The sequence below is a fragment of the Sinohyriopsis cumingii genome, chromosome 15, assembly GCF_028554795.1.
Source record: "Sinohyriopsis cumingii isolate HCF-2022 chromosome 15, ASM2855479v2, whole genome shotgun sequence".
Lineage (NCBI taxonomy): Eukaryota > Metazoa > Mollusca > Bivalvia > Unionida > Unionidae > Sinohyriopsis > Sinohyriopsis cumingii.
In genome coordinates, this window is record NC_142975.1 from 130,511,631 (window position 1) to 130,537,078 (window position 25,448).

A 25,448-nucleotide genomic window follows, 5' to 3' on the forward strand; every position below is an offset into this window, starting at 1 on the left:
AAACGACATAAAAATCAAAGAAGGAAACAGTAGCATCGCTAATATCGAACAAGTAGGACTTTTTTGTAAACCTTGTGGACAAACACTGAAAAACAGACAAAACTGAGAAATATATTTTTTTACATTGTAAAAGTGTTATTTTTTGTGTGTGCCAAGAGAAGTTGTGTAAATTATCAACCGTATCATTAGGAGTATTGATTGGTCTGTTTCAATGTGCTTAACAGAGCTAACGAACTTAGTGACTGATGCACTCTTACGTTGATCGGTATCTTTACAATCCTGACAAATTGATTGAATCGAAAGTGCTTACCTTGACATCCCCAACCGCCAATAAAGAATGTAAGCTAGATTGTTTAGTCACGGACGACTTCAACTAAACGATAATAAGGTTTATATTAAAACAAATAACAAAGTGATATGTTTTACTAATTGTAAATTTAATTGTCCAGAATTAGAATTAAAGGGGACATATGTTGATTGAACAAAACTAACTTCATTTTAATTTGGAACATTAAAAATATTAGCTGGGTATTTTGTTGAATATATTTGTCTTTAAGTCTGCGAAAAAATATAAGCGTCTTAAAGTTTTGCAGTTGGACTACGCAGAACAATGTTCCTTATTCATCCTTAGGTGTTATTTGAATCAACCTTTGTGTCAGAAGAAACCAAACGAATAAGGTATACCAATTGAAGGGAAGTTCTCTGAGCACTCTAAAAAGTCCAGGAAGTAATTGCTACTAATAACAAAGATCAGGCAAGTTAATTCAACTATTCATATCCCAGTAGGTTACTCTACATCTAAGATGTTCCCTGGAGTGAATGGTCCGTTTGTTTATTGGAAATATCATATAGTTGCGATATGTGCACGATATAATTAATTACCCTCATAACTGATCTATAAATAGGTTCCCGCACTAATGTATTATTTGCCTTAATGTTTGAATCCACTTAAAGAAAGGGCATCTCCTTACTGTTTCTTAAATCTAAATTTCAAAGGTCATGATCAACGGTCTCCATGATTTTTAGATTTTAAATTTAGATAAAGTATACCATCGTGATCCCTCTTATGCAAGGCTATAAATTAAAATCCTTTGACATAAAGATGGATTAAGGCTGTTATTATACCAAGTAAGATTGACGTTGACGTAGTAATGGAAATTAAAGCAGGAAAATAATATTTTGGTATATGCCAGCTTTGTAAATAACTTTAACATGGGGAGGGGATCAAGCAAAGTTTTAACAATAGGGGATTTTATATATATCCATCGACGTTATGGGCAGTGTATTGCTGTCTATTGCATTGTCTGTACATCAAAGTGTCTAAAAAGTTACAGACAAAAGAAGTTAAATTGAATATTTATAAACTTGAGAGATTTCCTAGCTTTGATGAAATTCTAGTTACTATATTGCAAAATTGTCTCAACCTTAGTTTTTTCTTTCTTGTTTTGTTGTAAGAACTTGTATTAACTAGGGCTTTATTCTTTTGAACACATGCTTGAAGTTTTATTTTTAATTATCCTTTTCATCGACATTTATTGTCAAGCTTTGTGGCCTTGTTAGGGGGCATCTTACTCCTAATCCAAGACTTTGATATCTGCACAGTTCAGCCTAGGTCGGCTGACACAGTGTGTCCCTGGGAAAGGCCCCAAATTATTTACTTGCCATTGTATAGCCAATCACGAGTTGAAAATGCCACCAAAGGGAACATTAACTTTAACCAACACCTGACTCAGGTCTAATTTTTGGTTATTAATATATGTTCTTGAAATCTAACACAATCACCGGCTCCGACTATCTAATAAGTTATATGGAGTAAATGGTGCGTTTGTTTATAGCAACTGCACTTAGCAGTTAAATCAGAGTACTTGAACACACCGGACAATTCGGGCGCTTACAGTTGTAAGGGATTTGAAGTATATATTTTGTAAGTATCAACTTATTGCATATTATTATAACTGCATAAGTATGTTTGGCATGTAATACAAAAGCACATTTATATTACCTGTTGTTCACAATAGTTAGAACTCTTGTAAAATTGATGTAATGAAGGTCATCGAAGCTGTAAACTGGATTGATATCTCTAACGAAATCATCACCTTTCGGGATTTGTTTACGTGAAGTGAGCATTTCCTTTTCATATAACGGGTGGTCACTGTGCAATTCAATGTATAATGAAAAGTTATCCCAAAAGATTTCCTCTTCGGCTATAAAAAGAACTGTCTTTCCAGGAATGTAATGTAGTTCTTAGTTAAGGTTTTAAAAACATGTAATTTGTCATTTCCTGCATGGTAAATCTGACCTGTTAAAATGTCGAGACATGCAGGCTAATAGAGTAGTGTCTTTTCATGACTGTTTACTCTAGGTATTGTAAAGATTTGCTACGGCATCAATACACCCAGGAAAAAAGCCTTAAACGCAAATATACCTTAAAGCGGGCTGTGCCCAGTCAAATCAGGTACTGAGTGTGTTTCTGACCTACGCTAATACCCTATGCGACATGTGCTCGACAAAATTTCATTCATTACCCTCTTAATTGATCTTGAAATAGTTTCCCGCACTAATATATTATTTGTATTAATGTTTCATTACACTTCGAAACGGGCATCTCCCTATTGGTTCTCCAATCTAAAGTTCGAAGGTCATGGTCAAATGTCTTTAGGTTTATTTAGATATAAAATTTATATAAATCATGCCCTCGTGTTTCTGCTTATGCACGGCTATAAATTGAAAAATGGATCAAGGCAGTTATTATACAGAGTAAGATTGACGTTGACGTGGTAACAGGAATTAAAGCAGGAAAAAATATTTTGGTACATGCCTTGTTTGCAAGCTTTGTAAATTACTTTAAAATTGTAAGAAGACCAACTAAAGTTTATTAAAATATGGATGTTATATATCCATCGTCATTTGTGGGCAGTGGATTGCTGTCTATTGCATTGTATGTACATCAAAGGGTCTAAACAGTTACAGAAAAATAAGTGAAATTGAATAGTTATAAACTTGAGAGATTTTCTAGCTTTGAAGAAATTCTAGTTGTTATTTTGCTATTTTGCAAAACTATCTCAGCCTTAGGTTTTGTTTGTCGTAAGAACTTATATTAACTAGGTATGTTTTCTTTTACTTTTGAATGTTAGGACTACACCGTATTTTTACCAGTTATAACTTTAGTTAGCATGCAATGGAAATGATATGCTCTTGAGAAAACGTGCTTGAATTTTTTTTTTAATTGTCCATTTCATCTAAATTTATTGTCCAAGCTTAGGGTCCGTGATGGGGAACATCTTATTCCCAATCTAAAACTTTGATATCCGCACAGTTAGGCCTAGGTCTGCTGCCCCAGTGTGTCCCTGGGAATGCTCACAAATTTTCTTGGCATTGTATAGTCAATCACGAGTTGAAAATGTCACAAAAGCCAACATTAACTGTAACCTATATTTCATGAAGGTCTAAAAAGTTTGATTAATATATGTTTTTGAAATCTAACATAATCACCGGCACCGACTGTCACGGGTTAAATAATGTATTTCGTGTTAGAACTATGCAAATTCGACTATTTATTTTCATTTCATTTCAGCCATTTTGTCTCAGATCAGTTTTATTTTTACTAAATTAGCATGTTTTCTAAATTTAACTGAGTTTTATCACAGGACTGGCTTCTAATGATGGCCTATTTGAATTGTCGAAAATAGATTATAGCTTCCTTGATAATCATTTTCATGAATTGATATCTTTAGAAGTTATCCCATTGTTTCAATATAAGGAATATTGTTTATTTTGGCAAAAAGAGTTGTGGTTTCAATATGCCGCTAAATTCATGAAAACTGGCATCACGTGAAAGGTAATGAATTAGTGGTATTTAAACTTGTTTGCGTCAGTATACAATCGATGAGTGTTGTACGTTTGAGTCGATTCTGCTAACAAAACATGTGTTTTGATGTCTATAATACACATTCATTTAATACCTTGCTACGAGTCATGTTTTAAGATAAAACTAAGACCGGTGCTATCGTCGTGATGAATTTTACGAAATTTGTACCTGGAGATAAGGTTATGTTATACTTTGATCTGTGCCTCCTAGGCTCAGGTACTGAACATAGGTAGCGTGGCAGGCTATAGCGTGACAGTGTGACAGGTTATACATCTTAAAAAGAAAGAAAACAAAGCACAACTTTATGAAGCAGAGCTAATATGACAAGGCCTCCCTTACTGGGCTGATCGTATTTAATTCAGCAAAGAGAAATGCGTTGTACATTGCTGTTATTCTAGGGTGTGGACGTATGGACATGTGCGTGTACGGACTATCACCCGAATGCCAAAGTTCAGATTTGTCTCCGCCTTAAATATATCCAAGCGACAATGTTACTGCTTTTCCTGAGTACTATGAAACGGCTTGTATTAATTCGTGTCTCCCGTAATAAGGTAACTGACACAGTCGATCACGTGAAAAAACATGTCGATAAATTAACATGCAAGTGCAGAAACACCTTTTTGAAAATAAAAAAACCCTGCTGCAATTTGAAACCTTCTGTCTGAAGAATGCGCGTTAACCGTGCAATGTTTTCTACCAACCATGAGACCACCTATTCTGGATCCGTTTTGTGGAGGCATAATCCTCACTCAACCATTTTGAAAATGTTTAGGTGAATAAATAATACATAGAAAGGTGAAATTACACGAATCACATTTTCTATGAACTCTTATGTGTAATATATGAACAGTGGTCTAGCTCAAAGGTAACAAAGTAAATCACAAGCAGGAAACGAATGCATACAATCGTATCCAGCATTGTGTTGTTCGATCTCAGTATTTTATTTTACCCCATCGTCACTAGCAGTTTACCCCGTTCATCTTCCAAGACATAATGGATAGTTTAAGTAAAATTAACATGTCTTCTAAAAAGCATATAATACTGACAAATCAGCACCATATACAACATAGATTATATGGGGTATCTATACAGGTCCCTCACTTTCTAACAGGACATGAAATATATATCTACTTGCCAATCTATTACCTACCCTATCTAAACCCGTTCCTAATTTGGTTTCGACTTGTAGCTATTAGATATGATTTATATCTTAATATTTTAGCTTCACAGTTGTATCCATCTGTAAGCGTTTTCAAGCCGTAATTAAGTATTGAAGTATCATAAAACACGACCGAAATATCTATTATAAATAAGTCGCCCTATCTCAGATTATTAAACACCTATAGGTGAAAATATCACGATAACAACTTATGATACGAACTTAGGGAGTGATAATTTTATGAAACTAATTTGAGTTATCATAGAGTCCTGTGAATACTGTAAATTATGACGTAAGCTACTAGGAATAGCTACGTGTTTGGTTTTAGAATATCTTTCAAGCACCGACTACCAATAATCACCAAATACTCACTGAAATTTAACAAAGCTATAAAATGAGATTGCAATGCAAATAACATATACCCAAGGTAGGTGTGTGTGTGTGTGTGTGTGTGTGTGTGTGTGTGATTTGGATGTTTAACGTATCTTTAGCAATGTTTCAGTCATATCGCTACAATATCTGCAGTGTGCAGTTTACAGTGATGTCTAGAACTGGGGCATCATGCCGCAGACAGGTAGCATCATGCCCCACCCGGTCACATTATTATGATGCCAGGCTGACCAGTCCTAGCACTAACCTCTTAATGCTGGGCGCATAGTGAGGCAGCTGTTAGTATCATTTTTATTAGTCTTTAATATGACAACGGTCATGGTTCGAACCCTCGACCTCACTCATCTAAGGCGGACGCTCTAACCACTAGTCCAACGGAGCGGTCCCCTAGATCTTTTACAATACTGATGTTATTGAAGAGAAATAAGTCGAAGCGAGATATGGAAAAAAAACATGGAAAGAAACGTAAAACAAAAGAAGCAAAGAAAAAGAAAGAAGACAAGAAGAGATTACACTCTTAGAATATATTAAACCAACAAGATTTAAATTGCTTGAAATCGTGTTTTGATTACCTTTAGAAATATGAAAATGCATGTGCTGAAAATGAGGTTCACTTTCGACACAAACCGTTACTTCGACCGATTTTGAATATATATTTTCTTAACATAAGTTCTATGTGAGGGAAATGAACTTGTTTTGAGTTTGTCGTCTTTAAGATAGGAGTTTGTCTGCACTCTAAACGAAATGATTGTTGTTTTGCTTGATAAGAAAACTAACCTATTTATCTCCCCTTAAAACCCTATGATCCCTTCAATAAAATTATAATCTACCCATTCTATAATAGCCTCTCCTCCTTTTTTAAAACCAAAACTAGCATCATCTTAATCCATTAAATGTCAAAACCCAGCTATCTGCTATCCAGCACTTACTTGTCTACTACCCATCAACCAATCATCTTCAATCAACCCCTAGTTATTTACTAACTAGGGCTAAGTTATCTAATGTTAAAACCAAGTTATCTACTATCCACCTGACAATTACTATTAAAATCACCCAGTGATTTTACTATACACCTACCAGTTATGTCCTACAAACATATTATTATTAGCAATACTCGGGGATCTTCTATCCGGAAGGTTAAAGAATACATTCTATATCGCCCCTTTTACCCCTAAGGATCTCCTTCCTTTCAAGGAAAAATATAGATTCCCTTATATAACATCCCCATCTAAAACAAAAGTAACATCATAATCGTTGAATATCACTCACTTATGTTTATACTACCCCACAGCATGGATTTAAGAGAAACAGTTTAAATCCATTATCATCAAAACTATCATTAATATATCCATTAAGACGTTACAATTATCAAGTAAACATCTATTAATTAGTATATAATTTCGTTACTGTCCTAACAAAGATACCGTTCCATGCACACAAAATAGGATTTTAAAGATTATGTTTAAATGCAACTTAGAAACTCACTCCCCATCCCAACCCCCAATACCGCCTCAATTCCCTCCCTGCAAGTCATCTTATACATGTTGGCACAAATCTCTGCTTTCATCTTTACTATACCTGCCAACCTCTCCTCTCCTATTATAATCAAGTATATCATCCAATAGCGTGTATTTGTAATATTATTTAGGTGCAAAATATTTGGCTGCACTCTAAATTATATTTCAATTATGGCAGCTGCGAGCGTGGCTCATATGCAACACAATTCAAGATCTTACCATCTGTTAAATTACTTCAAGAGTTATCTTAGATCAAAGTTTCATTCATCACTTTCTATACAAAGTTACAATTTGGCGTCTTCGATAGCTGAGTTGGATAGATCAAAACACTGACCGAAGTTTATGACCCCCAACGTCAGTATATTTGTGACAGTTGCGCATGTATTTTTCTAAATGTAGACACAGATTGTTTGGCGACATGTAATGGTCTGTAACTAATTTTCTTGTACTATCGTTTAAACCCACTAAACTATAGCATATAAGTGTGTGTGTGTGCGTGTGCGTGTATTTGTGTATTAAACCCATAGAGTGAGAGTCCGTGCCAGAGTTTAAGTCTAAGATCCTGGAAAGCGGCATTGCCTATAATCTCAGCTGGCAAAAACGTGTTGGATCATAACCTTTTCTGTAATTCAACTATTATTGAGTTTTACTTACGATTTGGCGTATGATATAAAGGTGATTATTACAAACTTCTATAAACCTTAGACGATACATCAGGAAAAAATAAACGCCACGTTCTATCGGCAGTCTGAAATCAACAGACTTTAAACAAGGCATAGATTGTTAAATTTGTACTTAGCCGATAGAAATCGTCCGTAATAGATGCCTTATTTCACAACAGCTTGTTTTACTCCAGATAGTAGACGACCGGGTGTTGAATATGACGGCTCATAGTTATGTTATTATTGCAATGTAACATTTTTCTGGGTATTGTTTTCATTTTTTTTAAAGAAATTTTCTTCTGATGCAGTGCCAAAACAGAAATAAACATACACTAAGCTAAGACATATGAAACGGCAAAATCCATATTAATGATAAAATTCAAACTGAAGTAAATTCTCTATCTCCGTAAATTAGGACAATGAAAATGTAAAGATTTTAATTTATCTAAATAATACAAAGACACGCAGGAAAATTAGATATTGAAAATAACGACTGTAATGTGTATACCCTCAAGAAATTTCCATGATACAAAACTAAAGATGGAAATGAGTCCATATTACACAGAGACACGCGAAACATTCAAATAATCCACAAAACTGTAATGTGTCTATAGTGCTTAGAAAAACTCAATAAATTAAATTAAATTAATACGAACGATTCCGACTGGAAGTTATCTATAATAAACAGAGACATTCATCAAATTAAAATAATACAAACAATAAAGGCAACAAATTAACTATGCCTTACAGAGATATTTCCACCTATTAGGTACCTTCTTAACAATATACACTTATGACTGCAAACTGAATGTACAAATGTAGAGAGCTTATGAACACATGACTCGGTTACAAAGGTTATTGCATGCACTTGATTTTCTTGTCAGTTAATACACATGAATAAAGGTTGTAAAGGTCAAACTTTTATCAAGACTGTTGAACCTTGTCAATGTACAGATTAACTGTGATCGCACTTCAGATTAGCTACGTATAAGCTATGTATAGTGGCACACTTATAAATAGTACATAGTAGAAAATTATTTATATAGAACTAGCCCACAAATATTGACCATATAATAAAACTGAAGATAATACTGTTGGTCGTATGTCTGGACAGTATTGCAAGTTATTACCAATAAAGAGCGGGAACACTTAATTAAAAAGCGAACATTATCTTAACATAAGTATTTAAATTGGTAGGATCATATATATATATATATATATATATATATATATATATATATATATATATATATATATATATATATATATATATATATAAAGATGCATACGCGTGATATGCATTCAACATTAAAGAAAGCAATTTAAGATAAAGTCAAATGAGTCTAATTCATGTCACAATTTACAAGTAGCGTGAATGAAAATATGAAATTACATCTGTTATTTTCAACCGTTATAGCATATGAACACATCTAGTTTCATATGAAGGTATGTACTACACTGACGAATTGCCCATATAATTGCAAGTAGCAAGAAGGGTGGACGTTCTGAAACAGTCCATTACAATTGATTGAAAGGTCTTTGTACTCCTACGTGAGAACTTCTCTAGAACACTGATCAAAATTTAAACAGTAATCCAGGTAAGATACGTTTAAACAACATTTCATCAACTATTTTAATTTATTGTATGCATGTTTTTTTCTTTCTTCGCCATTAACTTTACATTGTCAAACTCGTGCATTATTTTTTAGATACTACACGGCTTCATACTGCAAGACAAGTGTATACAATAGTATCGTGTATTATTAACTAAATGGTAATTAAACCATGTAAACTCATATCGTAGACGCTTTTGGTTGATTAGATTTGTTTTTGAATGATTAAAAAAGTTGTCATATTCGTTTGAAAGTAGACGATGTGGACGACTTCACTGAGTCACAAATGAAACTTTGAAACAAACAAAGGAATGCACCTTATATTCGGAAATATCAGCAATAAACGTGAGAGACACTTTAATTGAAAATACCATTATGATCATATCAACTGTAGTGGATATAAAAAAAACAAAGGCTTAGTTGTCGTGCTTTTTGAAGAAGATCCATCTGCTGGTCCATTTTTGAAATCTTTCAACCGTGCTGGCAATATTACAGAACAAATATCAATAGAGAGTATATATGATAATGACTGACGAAAAGATCCAAGTCCTGCAATATTTTGATGACGCCAGATAATCGAATACTTGTCTCAGATGAAACAAACGGATCAATTTACTGCTTTGCAGCAGATGGCGGTCTTCTTTTCGATACCAGTGATATCTAATCACCGCTTGGATTATGTCATATGATGTGTAATTTTTTAGTGGTAGTTAATAATGAAAGGATTATACCTATGGAAGCGCAAGATAAGGGATTTGCAATAAAGGACAAATTGTCAAGATATGCATTTTACACACTGTATATACCCATGGTATAGATAGTCTGATTTTTAATCGTCATGTGATAATCAGTGTGGTTTATTCACGGAAATAAACCAGACGACGTGACTATGAAGTCGACAATATGATTACGTATATTAGATGTACAAGTGAAATTAGCCCTTTGACCGTCAAGTAAGCCATTTGTTCAGTACATTACTGTAAAGTTTACCAAACGCAATCCCCATAACAACATAATTATAATGGAATTCAATAAAATGATTACTACCTTATACTTGTTCGACCATTTAATATCACACTTAAGTCTTCATCTACTGTACAATTCAAAATATTTAAGCCTTTTCTCGAGTCATTATTTTGATACTTGTAACCGTCGACCCTCTCAAGATCAATGTACATGACGTAGTCAGTAGCTCTGACATATGGCGCATTGATACCAAAGGATTAACTACTTAATTACTATATATATATATATATATATATATATATATATATATATATATATATATATATATATATATATATATATATATATATATATATATATATATATATAGTAATTAAGTAGTTAATCCTTTGGTATCAGTGCACCATAATTCGGAGCTACTGGTATGGTGGGGAGGGTACATTTGCATGACGCTCTTACGTACAATGATATTTCAGACAATTTTATTACGTTGTAATTCAATATTCAAATTCGTGCAGTGTAATGTTCTGTGATCAATGATACGTATATTCATTTATTAAACAGTCAACACACCTACTATAAAGAGTGATTGTCCTATAGGTGTATTGTAGATTGCAATGTCCAACACATGCGAAGAAATAAAAAACATAGTGACTATGCCATCATGTTTTTTGTTCGCATTCGTAATTAAATGTTTGAATGTAAACATTTCCTATGTAATGTCATTAAACATTTGTATGCAACTGTTACTTATGTGAGCTATGGTTTGGGTTGACTTACACATTAGATGACGGTGCCAATTTACATAGATGTAATTAACATAGTACCACATATTGTCTGCACAAAAAGGTATATCTAAAACGAAAATGCTTAAAGAGACGCTGCCAATTTCAAAGTAAAACAGGGGTCATGTTCTTATGCCTCTCCATTCCCGTTCAAGTAAATGACACAGACTACGCATCGCCAATGTTCCCGGTTCTGGGATGTTCTCTTCAGTTCAGCCCACGTTATTTTGGCAGCCTTTTTTATCTCTTCCTCAACAGACATGCGCAAGGTCTTCTATTGCCTGCTAACATTTACGTTGCCTTGGGATGCCACTCAAGGCTTGCTTAATGGTGCTGTTTGTTGGATTTCTCAATATATGCCCAAACCACCATCACTTCCTTTTGGATAATATTTGTCGAAAAGGAGTTGACCAGTGGTTTCCCACGAGTCAGTGTTACGGATCCGCTCTGGAAATTAGATGTTGAAGAGGTGACGGATGTAACTGTTCACAAAGGAATGAATTGTTAGGGTCGTCGTGCTCACCCTCCAGTTCTGCGAACAGTAGAGAGAAAATACTTCATTTTTGTTTTGAACAGCCAGATATAGTTCTTTTAGAGATGGATGATGAAATCCGTGCTTCTTCATGCCGTTAAATTATTTTCTGGAGTTCCTTATTTAAACTTGTTCTGAAAGTGTCCCGTAAGGAATCACCCAATAAGTGGATATCTTGTATAACTGATGTTTTATAGATATGAACTTTCCTGAGATTCCGTAATGGTGTATCAGATACGAAACTAATTCCCTGCCCATACTATCAAAACACTCCCAGATTCCACCAAATTCATATAGAGAGGCGAATTGCCATTCCAGGAATTGTTACATTATAATAAGCAGTGTAGTGGGGTGGTCTGTGCATGAGCTGTGTTTGCGGATGCCTGCCTGTTCTTCTCCCATCTGTTTCGAGAGACCTCTTTTGTCATTTCGTGATGATTTTGTTGAAGACTTAACTGTTTACAGAGCGGGATAATTTCTTTTACCAGTGTAATCATATATCCCTTCTTCCATTATGTTGAGATTTTTGTCCACATTTTAATGAATAGCTGGTACTTAATTTATGTTGTTTGCTTAATGGCAGTTTTAAGAGTTTCTGGTTGGATGCCACATTGGCCTGCTGACTTGTTTGTTTCTAGTGATGATAGGGCCTTTGAAGGGAATTTAGGAGGCAAATATGAGTATAATGCAGATCAATTTTCGCCCAAAAGGACAAAAATCAAAACACTCCGTACCTAATTCAGTTTCTATACAAGTTTTTATCGAGTGGGAACAACCATGTTGTGAAGGAAATAAAATAGAGACTAAAATTCACATTTGGAAGACAGGCATTCGACCCTGAGCCTGACATGGGACGTCTTGACAATAAAGGTTTATAGACAACCGCTATAAGACTAATAGGCACAGTAGACAAAAGCACCATAAGGTCCCTTTGTATAATATAAAGAACCATTAAAACTGTAGCTGATAAAGAAATATTTATTTGTTGCATATTTATGTCATCAGTTTTAAATTGGTCAATCTATTATGAAAACCTTTAGCAACATATTAAATTGCAAAGTACCTGAAATCTCTTTTAAGTAGCCACAGACGATACTGTTTAATTTTGGCTGATGTAACGTGGTTAAATATGAATATCAAACGAAACAACAAGATCTTACCGGGGTTTTCCCGGGTTCTTCTTCCACCAGTCATTCTAGCCGCCATGCATATCCTATAGTATGTTGAAAAATGCCGTTAAACCCACATCATATGTAATCGTTAAACCCCTTGTTTAACCTCAGGGCAGGAATTCAAATATCACAACCCTCTCACATACTGACACCATATGGTCAACCTATATCAAGCGTTTGGTTAATTTCCAGCCATAGTTTTAGAAGATAAAGTTATAGGCAGTCAGATAAATAAGCAAACGATCGGTTGAATGAACGTCTGCAGATTATCACAATATTCCTGTGCTGAAGCCTATCGAAAAATAAAGGAAATCAGGCATGGCTCGATATGAAATTTTTCTGTTTAAGGCTTGGAATAATTATGTGTGGGTACACTGTTCTTCATTAGGACCTTACATCACAGGATTTATGTCACACTTGTGTATCTTGTAGTAAAAGATAAATCTGTATATATGCATTGTTTGATCTCCATAGTAGCTAAAACATATGTAGTACTTCAAGCATTCTTAATCTGTGAATATACATTAATTTCAAGAAAATAATAGTTTGCTATTTCTTTATATATGTCTTTGAAACTTGGCCTATCATCCTTTACTAAATTACATAAATTCATATAGTTTTTATAAAGAAAGAAGATTAGCAAGAAATAGATAAGATAGACATAAGCTTACCTTCGTAATATACGAAAATAATATTATTGACATAGGATACGAAATGAAAACTAAGGAGGAATCAATATTATCGTAGATATTTTATTTTGTCTGTCTTAAAACAAGACAGAAAAGATTAACTAAGAATTGTATACCGTCCCTCTTCTACGCAATGGTAATCCTTTGTCTTTATTGACTATTGCTATTCTTGGACTGCATACCTGTTGAATGAAAATTGAATTTACTCATAAATTACTATTAAAGGTAAGATTGTTCTAAATTCTTTTGCTATCGGATTTCTTTTAGACCTTTCAACTTTTGATAAAGTTTACAGGGCAAACCTATCGTTCTATTTGCAATGAAAAATTATTAATTAGCATCTTTTCAATATATTGTACTCCATAAAGTCAAAAAGAGTCTCTTTTATCTAATTCGTGGTGTTAATTGTTGCTACTAACGCAACTCGACGATAAGTTATCAACGTTAGGTGGAATGTACAACTGATCAATATTTCTGACCTGACAATGAGCTTGTTCAGTTGTGATATTTTGTCTGTATTTTTTTTTTCTCCGTAATGTGCGCTTCAAATAATGTTCCGGTAACCTTATCGTATTTATTTTTATATGACTGGACCAATATCCAGTATTTATTTGGCATCATTGCCATCGTCAATAGAACTAGCAACATCATCCACCTTTTGACTCTGGCATTTTATTTTCTAAACAATAGCTGATTTTCAAAATTATTATATTCTTAATTGATGATATGCTATAGCGAGGAATTACGTGCCTATTTCTTGAATTTCATTTTAACAATCGTAATTTTACAGATGTAATTTTAACTGTTTCATAGACAATGCAAAGATCGTTTAGCAAAATGTTTTGTTTCTTTGTAGTTGACATTCAGCAGAATACCATATAACATTGTGTGTATGTATCGTACATTACACGCCAGCAATCATAGATAAGAACCAACAAACAAGAGAACTAACAGGATATTATTTAATTATCATGATAATTATATGTTACATTGCTTATAATTCTTTTACTGATAATGAGAAGCAATTTATTGCAACTAATAACATATTTATGACATGTCTATAGCTAATAATGAAGCTATTGTGTAGGGCATAACAATTTGTTCAAACCATCAACTTTACAGGAGGTTGTGTATGTGTGATAATGCACGAAGAATATACAAATTACAAATCAATATCCTTTTTTTGGTAAGGTTGTGATCTAAACAGAAAATTATATGTAGCCGGCTGCAATCACATTTTGCTAATAAGAAGAAAACAACTGGACGATTAATTCCACATCGATAATAAATCGGACGCATGAATTGAGTGTTGTTCTTTGTGTCACATTATATATACACCCCTCTTGTCCTGACGATAAGGCCAAATATTCGATTGTTTAGTACAACACCTGTCTTAATATGTCAGGAAAACCAGGTAGATTTATATATACTGATGACACACTTGATGAAATAAAAATACACATACGTCTAACAAACCAATAATACAATGTTATTTTTACCGTTTTTGTACTAAACGGGCGAAACTTTACGGCGGTTGTAAATTTTATCACCAATGGGAAATCATTAAACTTGACGATTCTGCGCCTACACAAATAGCTCTAAATACTTGTACTCATTATAATACACGGAACAAATGTTCGTTGTGTTTTAGATGTATTACACGAGTGTGTGTAATATGTACCGCAAACTGTTGTATCGAAACAATAGCAGCAAAGTAATGTAATCCAGAAACAAATATACATCAGTTCGGCCTTTTTAATGTGATAACTTTGGTCATATGCAGCCCAAAGTGCAGCCTGTTGGCAGATATGAATATAACAGTCATAGCATATTTGCAACCAGCCGCACAGCAAGACGCCAATGAAGGTAACTATAACCTTTCCGTTCATTCTACTCTTCAGCTGACATTCACACTTCCAAAAACTATCTAAAGTTTCTAAACCTCTCCGTCTAGTATTTTTTCTCTCTTTCATTTATTACGATTTTTTCTGTGTTTGAAGCTCATACATAATTATCTAGTAAGTTGATGTACGATTCAGATGAGAATAAGACTTATAGGACGAAATACGATCTGACTAAATCTTTACATGACATAAACTGTCTATTCAATGTAATTGGATAATATGTAGTTCCCATGTGTTTTGATTTCAATTTTGAAGCTCCTCTTCCATGTTATGTGACGATGTCAACGTTAATATCACTAGGAAAGTTTAAACAAAGTATATGCCCTTGATACAATGACAGAACAAGGATAATAACTTAAATGAGCAGCTGGAACATATTACATCATATTATTACATACAACGCGTCCGCAACGAAATTTCTAAATTAACCATGGTATCGGTTCCCATGTTTATTAAATTTAAATTTTGTGCAAAGTGATATATATATATATATATATATATATATATATATATATATATATATATATATATATATATATAAAGCAACTATCTCTTGGCGATATTATGATATATAAATGTGTATTTGGAAATCCACATTGTTTACAAAATAAAATATAGATTTCTTGGATTATACATTTTGATGAATTTTGCTTTACAAACTGTGTTTTTTATCATATCTTACCTTAACAGTAGCCAGTTCTTCAAAAAAGAAATTCAAAATTGTAGGTAAAATACTGTTCGTACGCTACACCACACTGTAGGCAAATGTTGGTACTCAAGAGTACAATTTTATAGTGCTGAACCTCATGGTCCATGACTTATTTCGGAGTTTGCCTCGTTTTAGTTTCTTTGTCTCTGGTGTTCTGTTTCGTCTGCAGATACACCGCTGCTTTTATCGTGCTTGTTTTTTTTTTTATGCGTAGAAATTATATTATAACGCATCATAGAAAAGGCAAACTTATTTTTTTAGAACTTCTTAGTGTCCGCTGCAATGCATTTTCTCTATTGTCAAGGAACCATAGCCGTGAAAGTGCAGTTCTTGGTCGTAATATGGGATGGATTACTACCCTATATCATGTTATAATTATCTTTCTTTATGCTTGGATTCAACATTTCTATTCAACATTAGGTTTGTTTACACCAGGAGTCAAAAGTAAAACTATAGCTACAAGGTAATGACATGTTGGTAGACAAGCATTGTGTTCCGCTGTATGCATTGCAAATAAAGGTAAGGATCAAACCTTAAATTCAAACTGCATTTATTTAAATTTGCCTATCTCAACCAATTGCGATACCTTGCCTAACCTGCGAACTACTCAGTTTTATCATATTGGTGTACCGTAGGCCTTATCATGATACCGTTGGCTGGACAATCACATTATGGATATCAAGTCACCGTTACAAACGAACTCCCAATATTACTGTGTCTCACATACAGGTTTTCAGTCTCTTAGTCATCAAAAAAGAGATGGTGTTGGTGTAGATACGAAAGATGCATTATTTAAATTAAATGCATGCATGGTCAGCACAATACTTTATATACCTGTATAGGTAAGTTTTTGTATTCCCGATTTATATACGATTTGCGAAGGCACACATTGCTATATTCACGAATCTTAGCCTCTTCTGTATCATCAAAGGCTCGTGGTATTTCTTCATTTCAGTTGTGTCGACACATGAACCCAATTACATGGTACTTACTAGTTTATGATTAAGGAAACCTTGACAAGGACTACATCTGTATGCATGCATGAACTGTTATGTATATCAACATTATGTGTAGTATTTTCATAATAGTAGTTTTTGTAAGGGTAGCTTATTATGAAATATCCAAGGACATGTGGAATTATAGCTGAATTACAATTACTGTGAATTAATTAAAAGCCATTTGGATTTACAACATAATGATTTATCCATATTGTTGATACAGCAATACAATAGATACATAATTTGTAACACCTTCGGAACTTATTCAGAATCCTTACAACATGAAAGTTGATATAACTTTTATGATTTTAGGTATTCATTCATCATACTCTCAGTTATTTTATATCATTCACTTTGTAATTTAAGAAAATAAATTATATTTTCAATTATACAAAACTTGTTGGTTAACTTTCTTTCTTGTTACCCAGTTTAAGACCCTTGAGTCTTAACAGTGTATGTGTGAACGTACGAACATATGTATGTGTGGGGTGAAATGTGGATTATTAACGTAGCTTTAAAAATTTTCCAGTCATACCGCTTCAATGTCTGCAGTGTGGCAGTTTATAGCGATGTCTAGGACTGGGGCATCATGCCACAAACATGTAGCATCATTTCCCACCCAGTCACATTATCCTCACACCAGGCTGACCAGTCCTAACACTACCCTCTTAATGCTGAGCGCCTAGCGTGGCAGCTGTTAGTACTATTTGTATAAGTCTTTGACATGACCCGCATCCGAAGTAGACGCTCTAACTACTAGGCCACCGAAGTGGTGTTCGTATGTATGTATGTGTACCTTTGTTTCGTTTGATTCTATCAGCTTTTACATTTTAGACAGCTTTTAACTATGGGCCTTGAAAAGAATACTACAATCATATAGTCGCGTGTATGTGAACGGAGTGCTGTGTTCTTTTATTTAAAGGTCAATTAATAAGGCAAGAGTCCTCTACTGCTAATTAGTTTGATTGACGCCATTTTATTAGCCATATCCCTTTATGTCAAGATCAATTATCATCCTTAAAAATGATTGCACAATTATGTATTAAACAATTCCTCATTATTGCTTAGACAATTAATTCAAGTAACTGCTTTAATTGTTTTAAGTTGGATATAGCCTTAGTAGCGATCTCTTGACTGTAAAGTACAACATACCTCACATTTCTTTGTTTAGTAAAAATAACCGAAAGAACATAGAAACATAGACTTTGACCATATATATTCCCTCGGACTTTGCGCAATATCTTATCATTGCGTACCCAAAATGTAAAACGATAGGAACATGATGATGCTTCGTACAACGGAATTGAAAGAAAAGTGGATCTTTTTATGTATTTTTAACAGCTCATCTTTATAATTCCATTCGATTTTCCATCAAAAGCTCATTGCATCAATATTAAAATCGATTTCAAGACAAGCGTTATATCACATTATATGCTAATATTTAGTTATCAGCCCATAAATACATAACAGTTCTTTTGATTGGTCAGTACCCGTGAATTCGACTTTGATTTGAACAACTTAAGTTAAGGAAAATATAGTGACGAATCATCAGTATTACCTCCCAACAAGTACAATGTACAATGATGTAAGTTGGCACAGTCATTCTTTGTACCGAGATTAAGTAACTTGCCATGCAATGTCCTTGAACTCACTTATCCGGAGTAAATATATTACGTATAGTGAGCTTTCCATCATATTATGGACTTTTGGACCGCATAATCGTATGTAATAAATGAAAGTTATACCGCTATGTTACAACGTAAAATTCGTTACTTGCCATACGCTAAATAAAAGTAAGTTATAAAGCCAAGTCATATTTTCTGTAATGGTGATGTGTGTGTGTGTGTGATGAAGAACTCTGCCTTTGACTGGACGAATACTAAATCACATCAAACAACCAATGAATGTCGTTAAATAAACTTATTATGTAAACAAAACTGAAGTTGAGTCTAGAGCGAAATATTAAAAGAATAATATGTGATACTGTTTGAATGGGGGAGTGAAGGGAGTAGAAGGTTTTGGAATACTAATATTCTTAACAAACTACAAATATAACCTACAAATAAATAAAGTGTTTTATTTGCAAAACGTTCTGTGTATGCCATTTTACTGCCTTTACTCTTCCTTCAGTGATATCCCCGTTACGCAATGGAAGAGGCAACCCCTAATTGTGCAATGGAAGAAGCAACCCTTCATCGTGGCGTAAACGCGACTGACGAGAATGTTGTACAAGAATCTCAAGTACATAGGAAAAAACAGTATGGCACTATAGACGCAAATGGTGTCGAAAACTGCACTTCTTCCTTAATGGAAACAAAAATGGACGATGCTAAAGAATGTATGCAGCTTGATAAAACAAGAGAACCTTTTAAATCCGACGATATCACAGATAGTTCGACTGCCACCACTTTTTGTCTCAAAAACTATCATGACTCAAAAGTTAAATTAAGAGAACTTGAAGACACTATTCAATTAGTAAACATGACCAGTGAAAGCTTTGCAACCGATAAAAAGAAATTAGAGACTGAACACAGGAGCAATGAAACACTGGATGAAAAATGTCAAAAACATCCGGGTAGAAAATTGGAATATGTCTGCAATGATCACGGAGAAGTAATTTGTATATTATGTAGAGACAAGCATCATTCTATGTGCAAGAGCCAGGGATGTATTAGCGATCTTGAAGACGTATACAGAGTGGAATGCAACGACTACTTGGATAAAAGTAAGAAAATCCTGGATGAAATAGAAACTATACTTTCTGACAAAAAGTTTGAGTATCAGGAAACCAAATGTTCTATTGAGAGATGTAAATCAGATATTGTAAACAATGAACTTAGACAAAGCATCAAATCAAACGAGAATCAGCTTTGCAAGAGGTTGTCAGAAATAGAATCGAGGATAGAAGGGGAGCATTCTGAAAACGTAAAGATTCTGGAAAGAAAACGCAGCGATATTAATAGCCTTGTAAGAAAAATTAATAACTCAAAATCTACAGCCAGCTCTGTCGCAGCTGCTTTTGATGGTCGGAGGATGCTTGAAGAATGCAAGAAATCTCTTGGGTATATAAAAGACAAATTGAAAGTGATAGTGGTCTTTGAAAAAGATCCTTCTGTTGGTCAGTTTCTAACAACTTTCAACGGTATCGGAGATATTAAAGAATTAACAACGGATAATGAATACGATAATACCGTTGAAAACCAGGGCCACACAGAGAATTTCACTTTGCCAACGAGCTCTAAGTCTTGTAATATTTTGGTAATGCCAGACAATCGAATACTTGTCTCAGATGAGACTAATGGAAGCATTTATTGTTTTGGTGCAGATGGTGAATATCTTTTCCACACTAAGGCTATTAAATCACCACTTGGACTATGTCTTATGATGTGGAATTTTGTCGTGGTAGTCAATTATGAAGGCATGACACCTCTGGAAGTGACAAATAAAGAATTTTCCGTAAAAGAAAAATTGTCTGGAGATCCATTCTATGCAATTTCTTTTGGCAGTGGCTACTTTGTTGTTTGTGAAGAAAACGCCATCCTTGTTATGAATTGTCTTGGCCATAAGAAAAAGGAAATCCCAAATGTTGCTGGTTGGCTTTGCAGGACATTATTTTCTAAACCAAAGGCGATATCATTTGACGACGAAAGTGACACCAAGTTTTATGTGACAGATGGAGGCCAGAGAAAGGTTCTCTGCATGACGATAGACGGGAAACGACTTTGGGACCTTAGTATCAGTCAGGGCTGTCCAGGAGAAATAGCGTGTAGAAAGTACATATTTGTTCTTTGTAGGGACATGAGGAAAATCCTTCAGATCGAGAAGAGTGGAAACTTGTCTGCGTTGTACGATACAGGATACGAAAATCCATGTGGAATGTTCGTAGATCAAAATATGACAATATATATGGTGGAAACAGCAAAAGAAAACAATGGACCAGAAACTACACAGATTCGAAAGAAGGATAAAAATGAATGGTTTCGTGAAATAGCTACTTGACGAAATGAAAAACTTGCTAAATGTCAACTAACTTGTTTTTTGAGACGAATCGTCTATTACCCAAATAAATTACTTAATGCGACTGAAAGGTGTTACTCTAAAGTACAAATGCACAATACCTGTTATACTATATATCCTCTATATCTTAATATTATATATGAATATTACTTTATCATTTACACATTAATTTTCACACAAAAATGAAGTACCCAACCATGTCTTTTGCAGATATTTAATTTACTTTCCTTCAAAACGTGTCCAGAATATTAACATATGATATTCAGCTTAAATCCCCGGTATATTGACTGTCAGTTAAAATATTCATATAGAATTTCGTTAAGTGTTATGCTAAATGACCGCCATAAACAATTTTGATGCTGAAATATGTAAAGCTGGCAAACTCATAACATACATAATTTGGGACACATATAATAATAAAACGTTCAGCATTTTGTAAAATGAAAACAACTGCAAATTTAAAACGAAGTTTAATTGGTCAGATGTAATAAAAATTACCTGAATGAGACCTAAGAAACTGTCATGCCTTTCTGACTTCCACACTCTCTACATCACTTCATTTCACAACGAATTAGGGTTTCTGAATTTTCTACAGACCATATAACATATGACCCCTGTAAAATTAAATTTGTGACAATGAACTTACCCGTAATGTCCTCAAACTCTAAAGAGCAAAAACTCCTGTTTCCTTATTCATAGTTCTGATAATGGAATCAGGCAAAGGTATATATCTCAATTTCAATAACACTCTCCAACAAAGAAACAGTCACACACACAAAGACTGAGAAAGTCGATTAGGAACCGTCTGTATGGAAAACTTAAAGCGTAACATCCTCAGCCTTTTGAAGGAAATCGATAATGTAATTTGTCACAAATTAGAACTATATTTTGAGATGTTTTCTTTCACATGGAACAATACGTTGGCAGAAAGGTGATAAAATTACAATAGGAACATTTTAATCCTTTGCTGTTGTAAGATATGTGGTACACTCATCCAGAGTTTAATCACCAAATACATCTAATCCATAGTTATGGTTACAACTACATCTGAGGTTATTTCATGGTGATCGGAACACTACTCGGCCATTTCCGCCAGGTTGCGATGATGAATTTGTACGCCATATTGTACACATGAGAACGAAATTTGCGCAGAATCATAGTTCTCAGTGGCGAAGAAATACATCAGAGATTTCTTAACGGAAAAGACTGAGGATGTTGTTCCTATTGTAATTTCTGCTATAAACTTACCAATCCTGGCAGTATCATCACAAGTACGTATGAGTCCCTTTTAGACAGTCGAGGTTATTTGACTCGCTTCGGAAATAGGCAATGATGTTCCGAATGTACCAAAAAGTACCATTCCGACCATGTTCGCTATTTACAAAATAATGCATCGAACGCTTGTTTCATTCGCAACTTTTCGATCACTCCTAATCTTAAAAGTAGGCCAGATGGTCGAAATCGATTGTGTTTTAATTTTGATCGAAGCAGTTTTCTGCTAGCAAAATGTACTGTATCCCTGTCCCTGACACATATTTCAAGATATTCTAGTTACAGGTTAGAAAGCAGCTGTGGACCACTCTGATTGATCGTCTTTCTATTTTTTAAAATATTTCCACGTGCGTTTCAAACATGCCAGAAAATAACAATGTACGGAAGTCTAGCATTCGATAAACAATTTAAAAATTCCAACAAGACAACTCTTACTCTTCCCAAGATTGCAAGGAATAGCAAACTATTTCTGAATTAAAACCAAATCAGTTCGACTGTATCAAAGCGGCAATATCACACGATGTAAAAATTATTTTGCCGACCGGCTATTGCCAGTTGCTGATATTTGAGATTCTTCCTCATAACGTGTTGGATCTTGATGTTGCTTAGTTCGGTGCGAATTCATAATGACAATGTCCGAACCGTACAGCGTAAAGCTTTACAACAAAAACTAACTTCAGAGCAAAATGTGTCCGTATTAATTATGAAACGTTTCAATCTGATATTCGGATGACTTGGACGTTTTGATTAGCATTGAGGTAACGAATTCCATTCGTTGGCTGTTTTGGGAAAAGCTTAATTTGAAACTACCAGTTTGTGTGTATGTCATCTTATAAGTATATCATACTGATTTTTCTTCTTATTCTTTTCGGTTGGATTAAATTTGGCGCAGTATATTTCCTTTGTTAATTGACCTTTGTAGAAAAATACTAATTTCTTCTAGAGTTTACGTTTATTTAATAGTTTTCAGGGAAACGCCTTGAGCTTGAGATCTAACTTCCTGAAGTATAGTCATAACTGGAAGTAACAAACCTGGCTGCTCGCGAATGGATTTTTTCAATTTCAACATCTAAATATTGGGAGAAGGGTCCCAAGCTGTACAATCAAATCCTAAGATAGTTCTAACTAAACCCTTGAAGTAATTATTTGGCATGTTGTTGGCAAGATGCTTGCATTATTGTAAATGATCTCGTACATTGCATTATGCGTGAGAAGTTACTGCGGTATTCAAAATCATATTATATGTGGACTGTTCTTCCTTCCAAAACTGAATAGTTTCAGTGATGAAGAAACGTTCATAAATATATGATATATACACTTAGTCGGACATCCTTAAGCAAGTTTGTCTCGACATGAAAAAATACAGAAGAGAGTGACAGATTGTAATTGATGAGGTCCACTGTTTTCAAATATGGGGCTTTTTTAGCATTGATAATAGTGACCTCAAAATATTGAGAGCCATTTATTTCCGTAGTACTTATTTGGGCGCTTTCTGATTCAGCTGCAACAGTCCCAGTCATTAAATCTACGTTACATATGAAGCATTATTCCATTGTGAAAAAAACGATTTCTACAGGGCTAATACTTTAATTACAATTTGGAGGCGACCACCAGACACCAATATGAAAAAATCATATGAATTGATCCAGTTATTCAATTAGTATTGATATTAGTAGTACAGGTAGTAGTAGTTGTTGTTGTTGTTGTTTTTGTTGTAGCAGTGATGGTGCTGTTATTATGTTTGTTGTAATATTATTTTAATTTGTTTCCTTTGCATTGTTTTGCTTTTACTGTTTCTAAATTTTTAGTATTACCAACAATGCTGCTTTCAGAAAGGAAGCAAAGCATTGTCACCATCAATAATAAATATTTGTTTGCTTTATATATATATATATATGTTATAGATGATATGGCAGTTGACCCCAGTTACTTTGTGTGTGATGTGGAGGGCTATTAGAACAGAGTGTCCAATGACCTTTCTGTAATTTAAATTTCATTGTATCTGCTTCATATTCTTAAAATACAAGAATTATATTTCATGCTCGTGTAATTTATCTTTTTTGCCATTATTGTTTTTATTTACTTTTCAAGCAATGTGTTCTATCTATTTTAGTATGCTGTATATTAGGGAAAGTGTGAGTAAAGCATTAATTGTCACGGACTAGCAGTTGTTTCTCCAACATGTACTGGAAGCGCTTAAAGAATGCCCTGAGTGTATTATTACAAGTCATATCCTTAATAACGGTCAGTGTTGTCCATTTTCCAGCAAATAAGACAGGGTACAATTTCTTTGTGAGGGCATTCGAAGTGGGATACTACCCCTATATTAATGTGCTTCGTGGGTTGAGCAGTATTCACAACACTCTTTTAATAGTTATTGCCTCTGAAAAAGCACAGAAGCATCTGCTCTCTCCATTTTGGAATTTTTTGTATTTTTGTATTGAAATTGATATTAGTTTAATGAAAATGTCAAATAAACCAACTACAACATGCAAAAAACACACCCAGCAAATAACAATAACTTGTTGACCAACTTGTCACTAAAATTCTCTCTCTCTCACTCTCTCTCTGTTTCTCTCTCTCTCTCTCTCTCTCTCTCTCTCTCTCTCTCTCTCTATATATATATATATATATATATATATATATATATATATATATATATATATATATATATATATATATATATATATATATATATATCTGTGTGTGTGTGTGTGCGTGTGTGTGTGTGTGTGTTTTGGGTAGTCTCAATCAATATTTCATGAGAGTTATTCATAATGGTATAAGTACTTGTATCAACTGACAAATTAAGTTTGTTTATGCAATATTTCTGTGATCATCGTTTCATTCTTTGTTTGTAGGGACAAACAAATTTTCTTCTGTAAATGTGTGTAAGTATGAAACTATGTTATCTTCCTTTTAGGAACTTAATAAGAAGGAGCAGCTCTTGGAAAACATGTTACTGAAATTAACACCGGATACTTTAGGTGCCTAGTGAAAAAAACATGTTACTGAAATTAACACCGGATACTTTAGGTGCCTAGTGAAAAAACATGTTACTGAAATTAACACCGGATACTTTAGGTGCCTAGTGAAAAAACATGTTACTGAAATTAACACCGGATACTTTAGGTGCCTAGTGAAAACACATGTTACTGAAATTAACACCGGATACTTTAGGTGCCTAGTGAAAAA

General features: G+C 34.0%; 1 protein-coding gene across 4 annotated transcripts; it reads left to right on the plus strand.

Moving 5' to 3' along the window:
• Nucleotides 1–15,063: 15,063 nt before the first annotated feature.
• LOC149782778 (uncharacterized) lies at nt 15,064–24,097 on the plus strand. 4 transcript variants are annotated; one of them, XM_089934277.1, is made up of 3 exons: nt 15,086–15,219; nt 17,494–17,746; nt 19,095–24,097. In XM_089934277.1, the coding sequence occupies exon 3, from the start codon at nt 19,113–19,115 to the stop codon at nt 20,961–20,963; it is 1,851 nt and encodes a 616-aa protein (XP_089790403.1). In that variant the 5' UTR covers nt 15,086–15,219; nt 17,494–17,746; nt 19,095–19,112; the 3' UTR covers nt 20,964–24,097. The 4 variants fall into 4 exon arrangements, with proteins under 4 accessions (XP_089790402.1, XP_089790403.1, XP_089790400.1 ...); XM_089934274.1 differs by having other exon boundaries at nt 17,494–17,750; nt 19,095–24,096; XM_089934276.1 differs by lacking the exon at nt 17,494–17,746 and having other exon boundaries at nt 15,064–15,219; nt 19,095–24,096.
• The last annotated feature ends 1,351 nt before the right edge of the window (nt 24,098–25,448 follow it).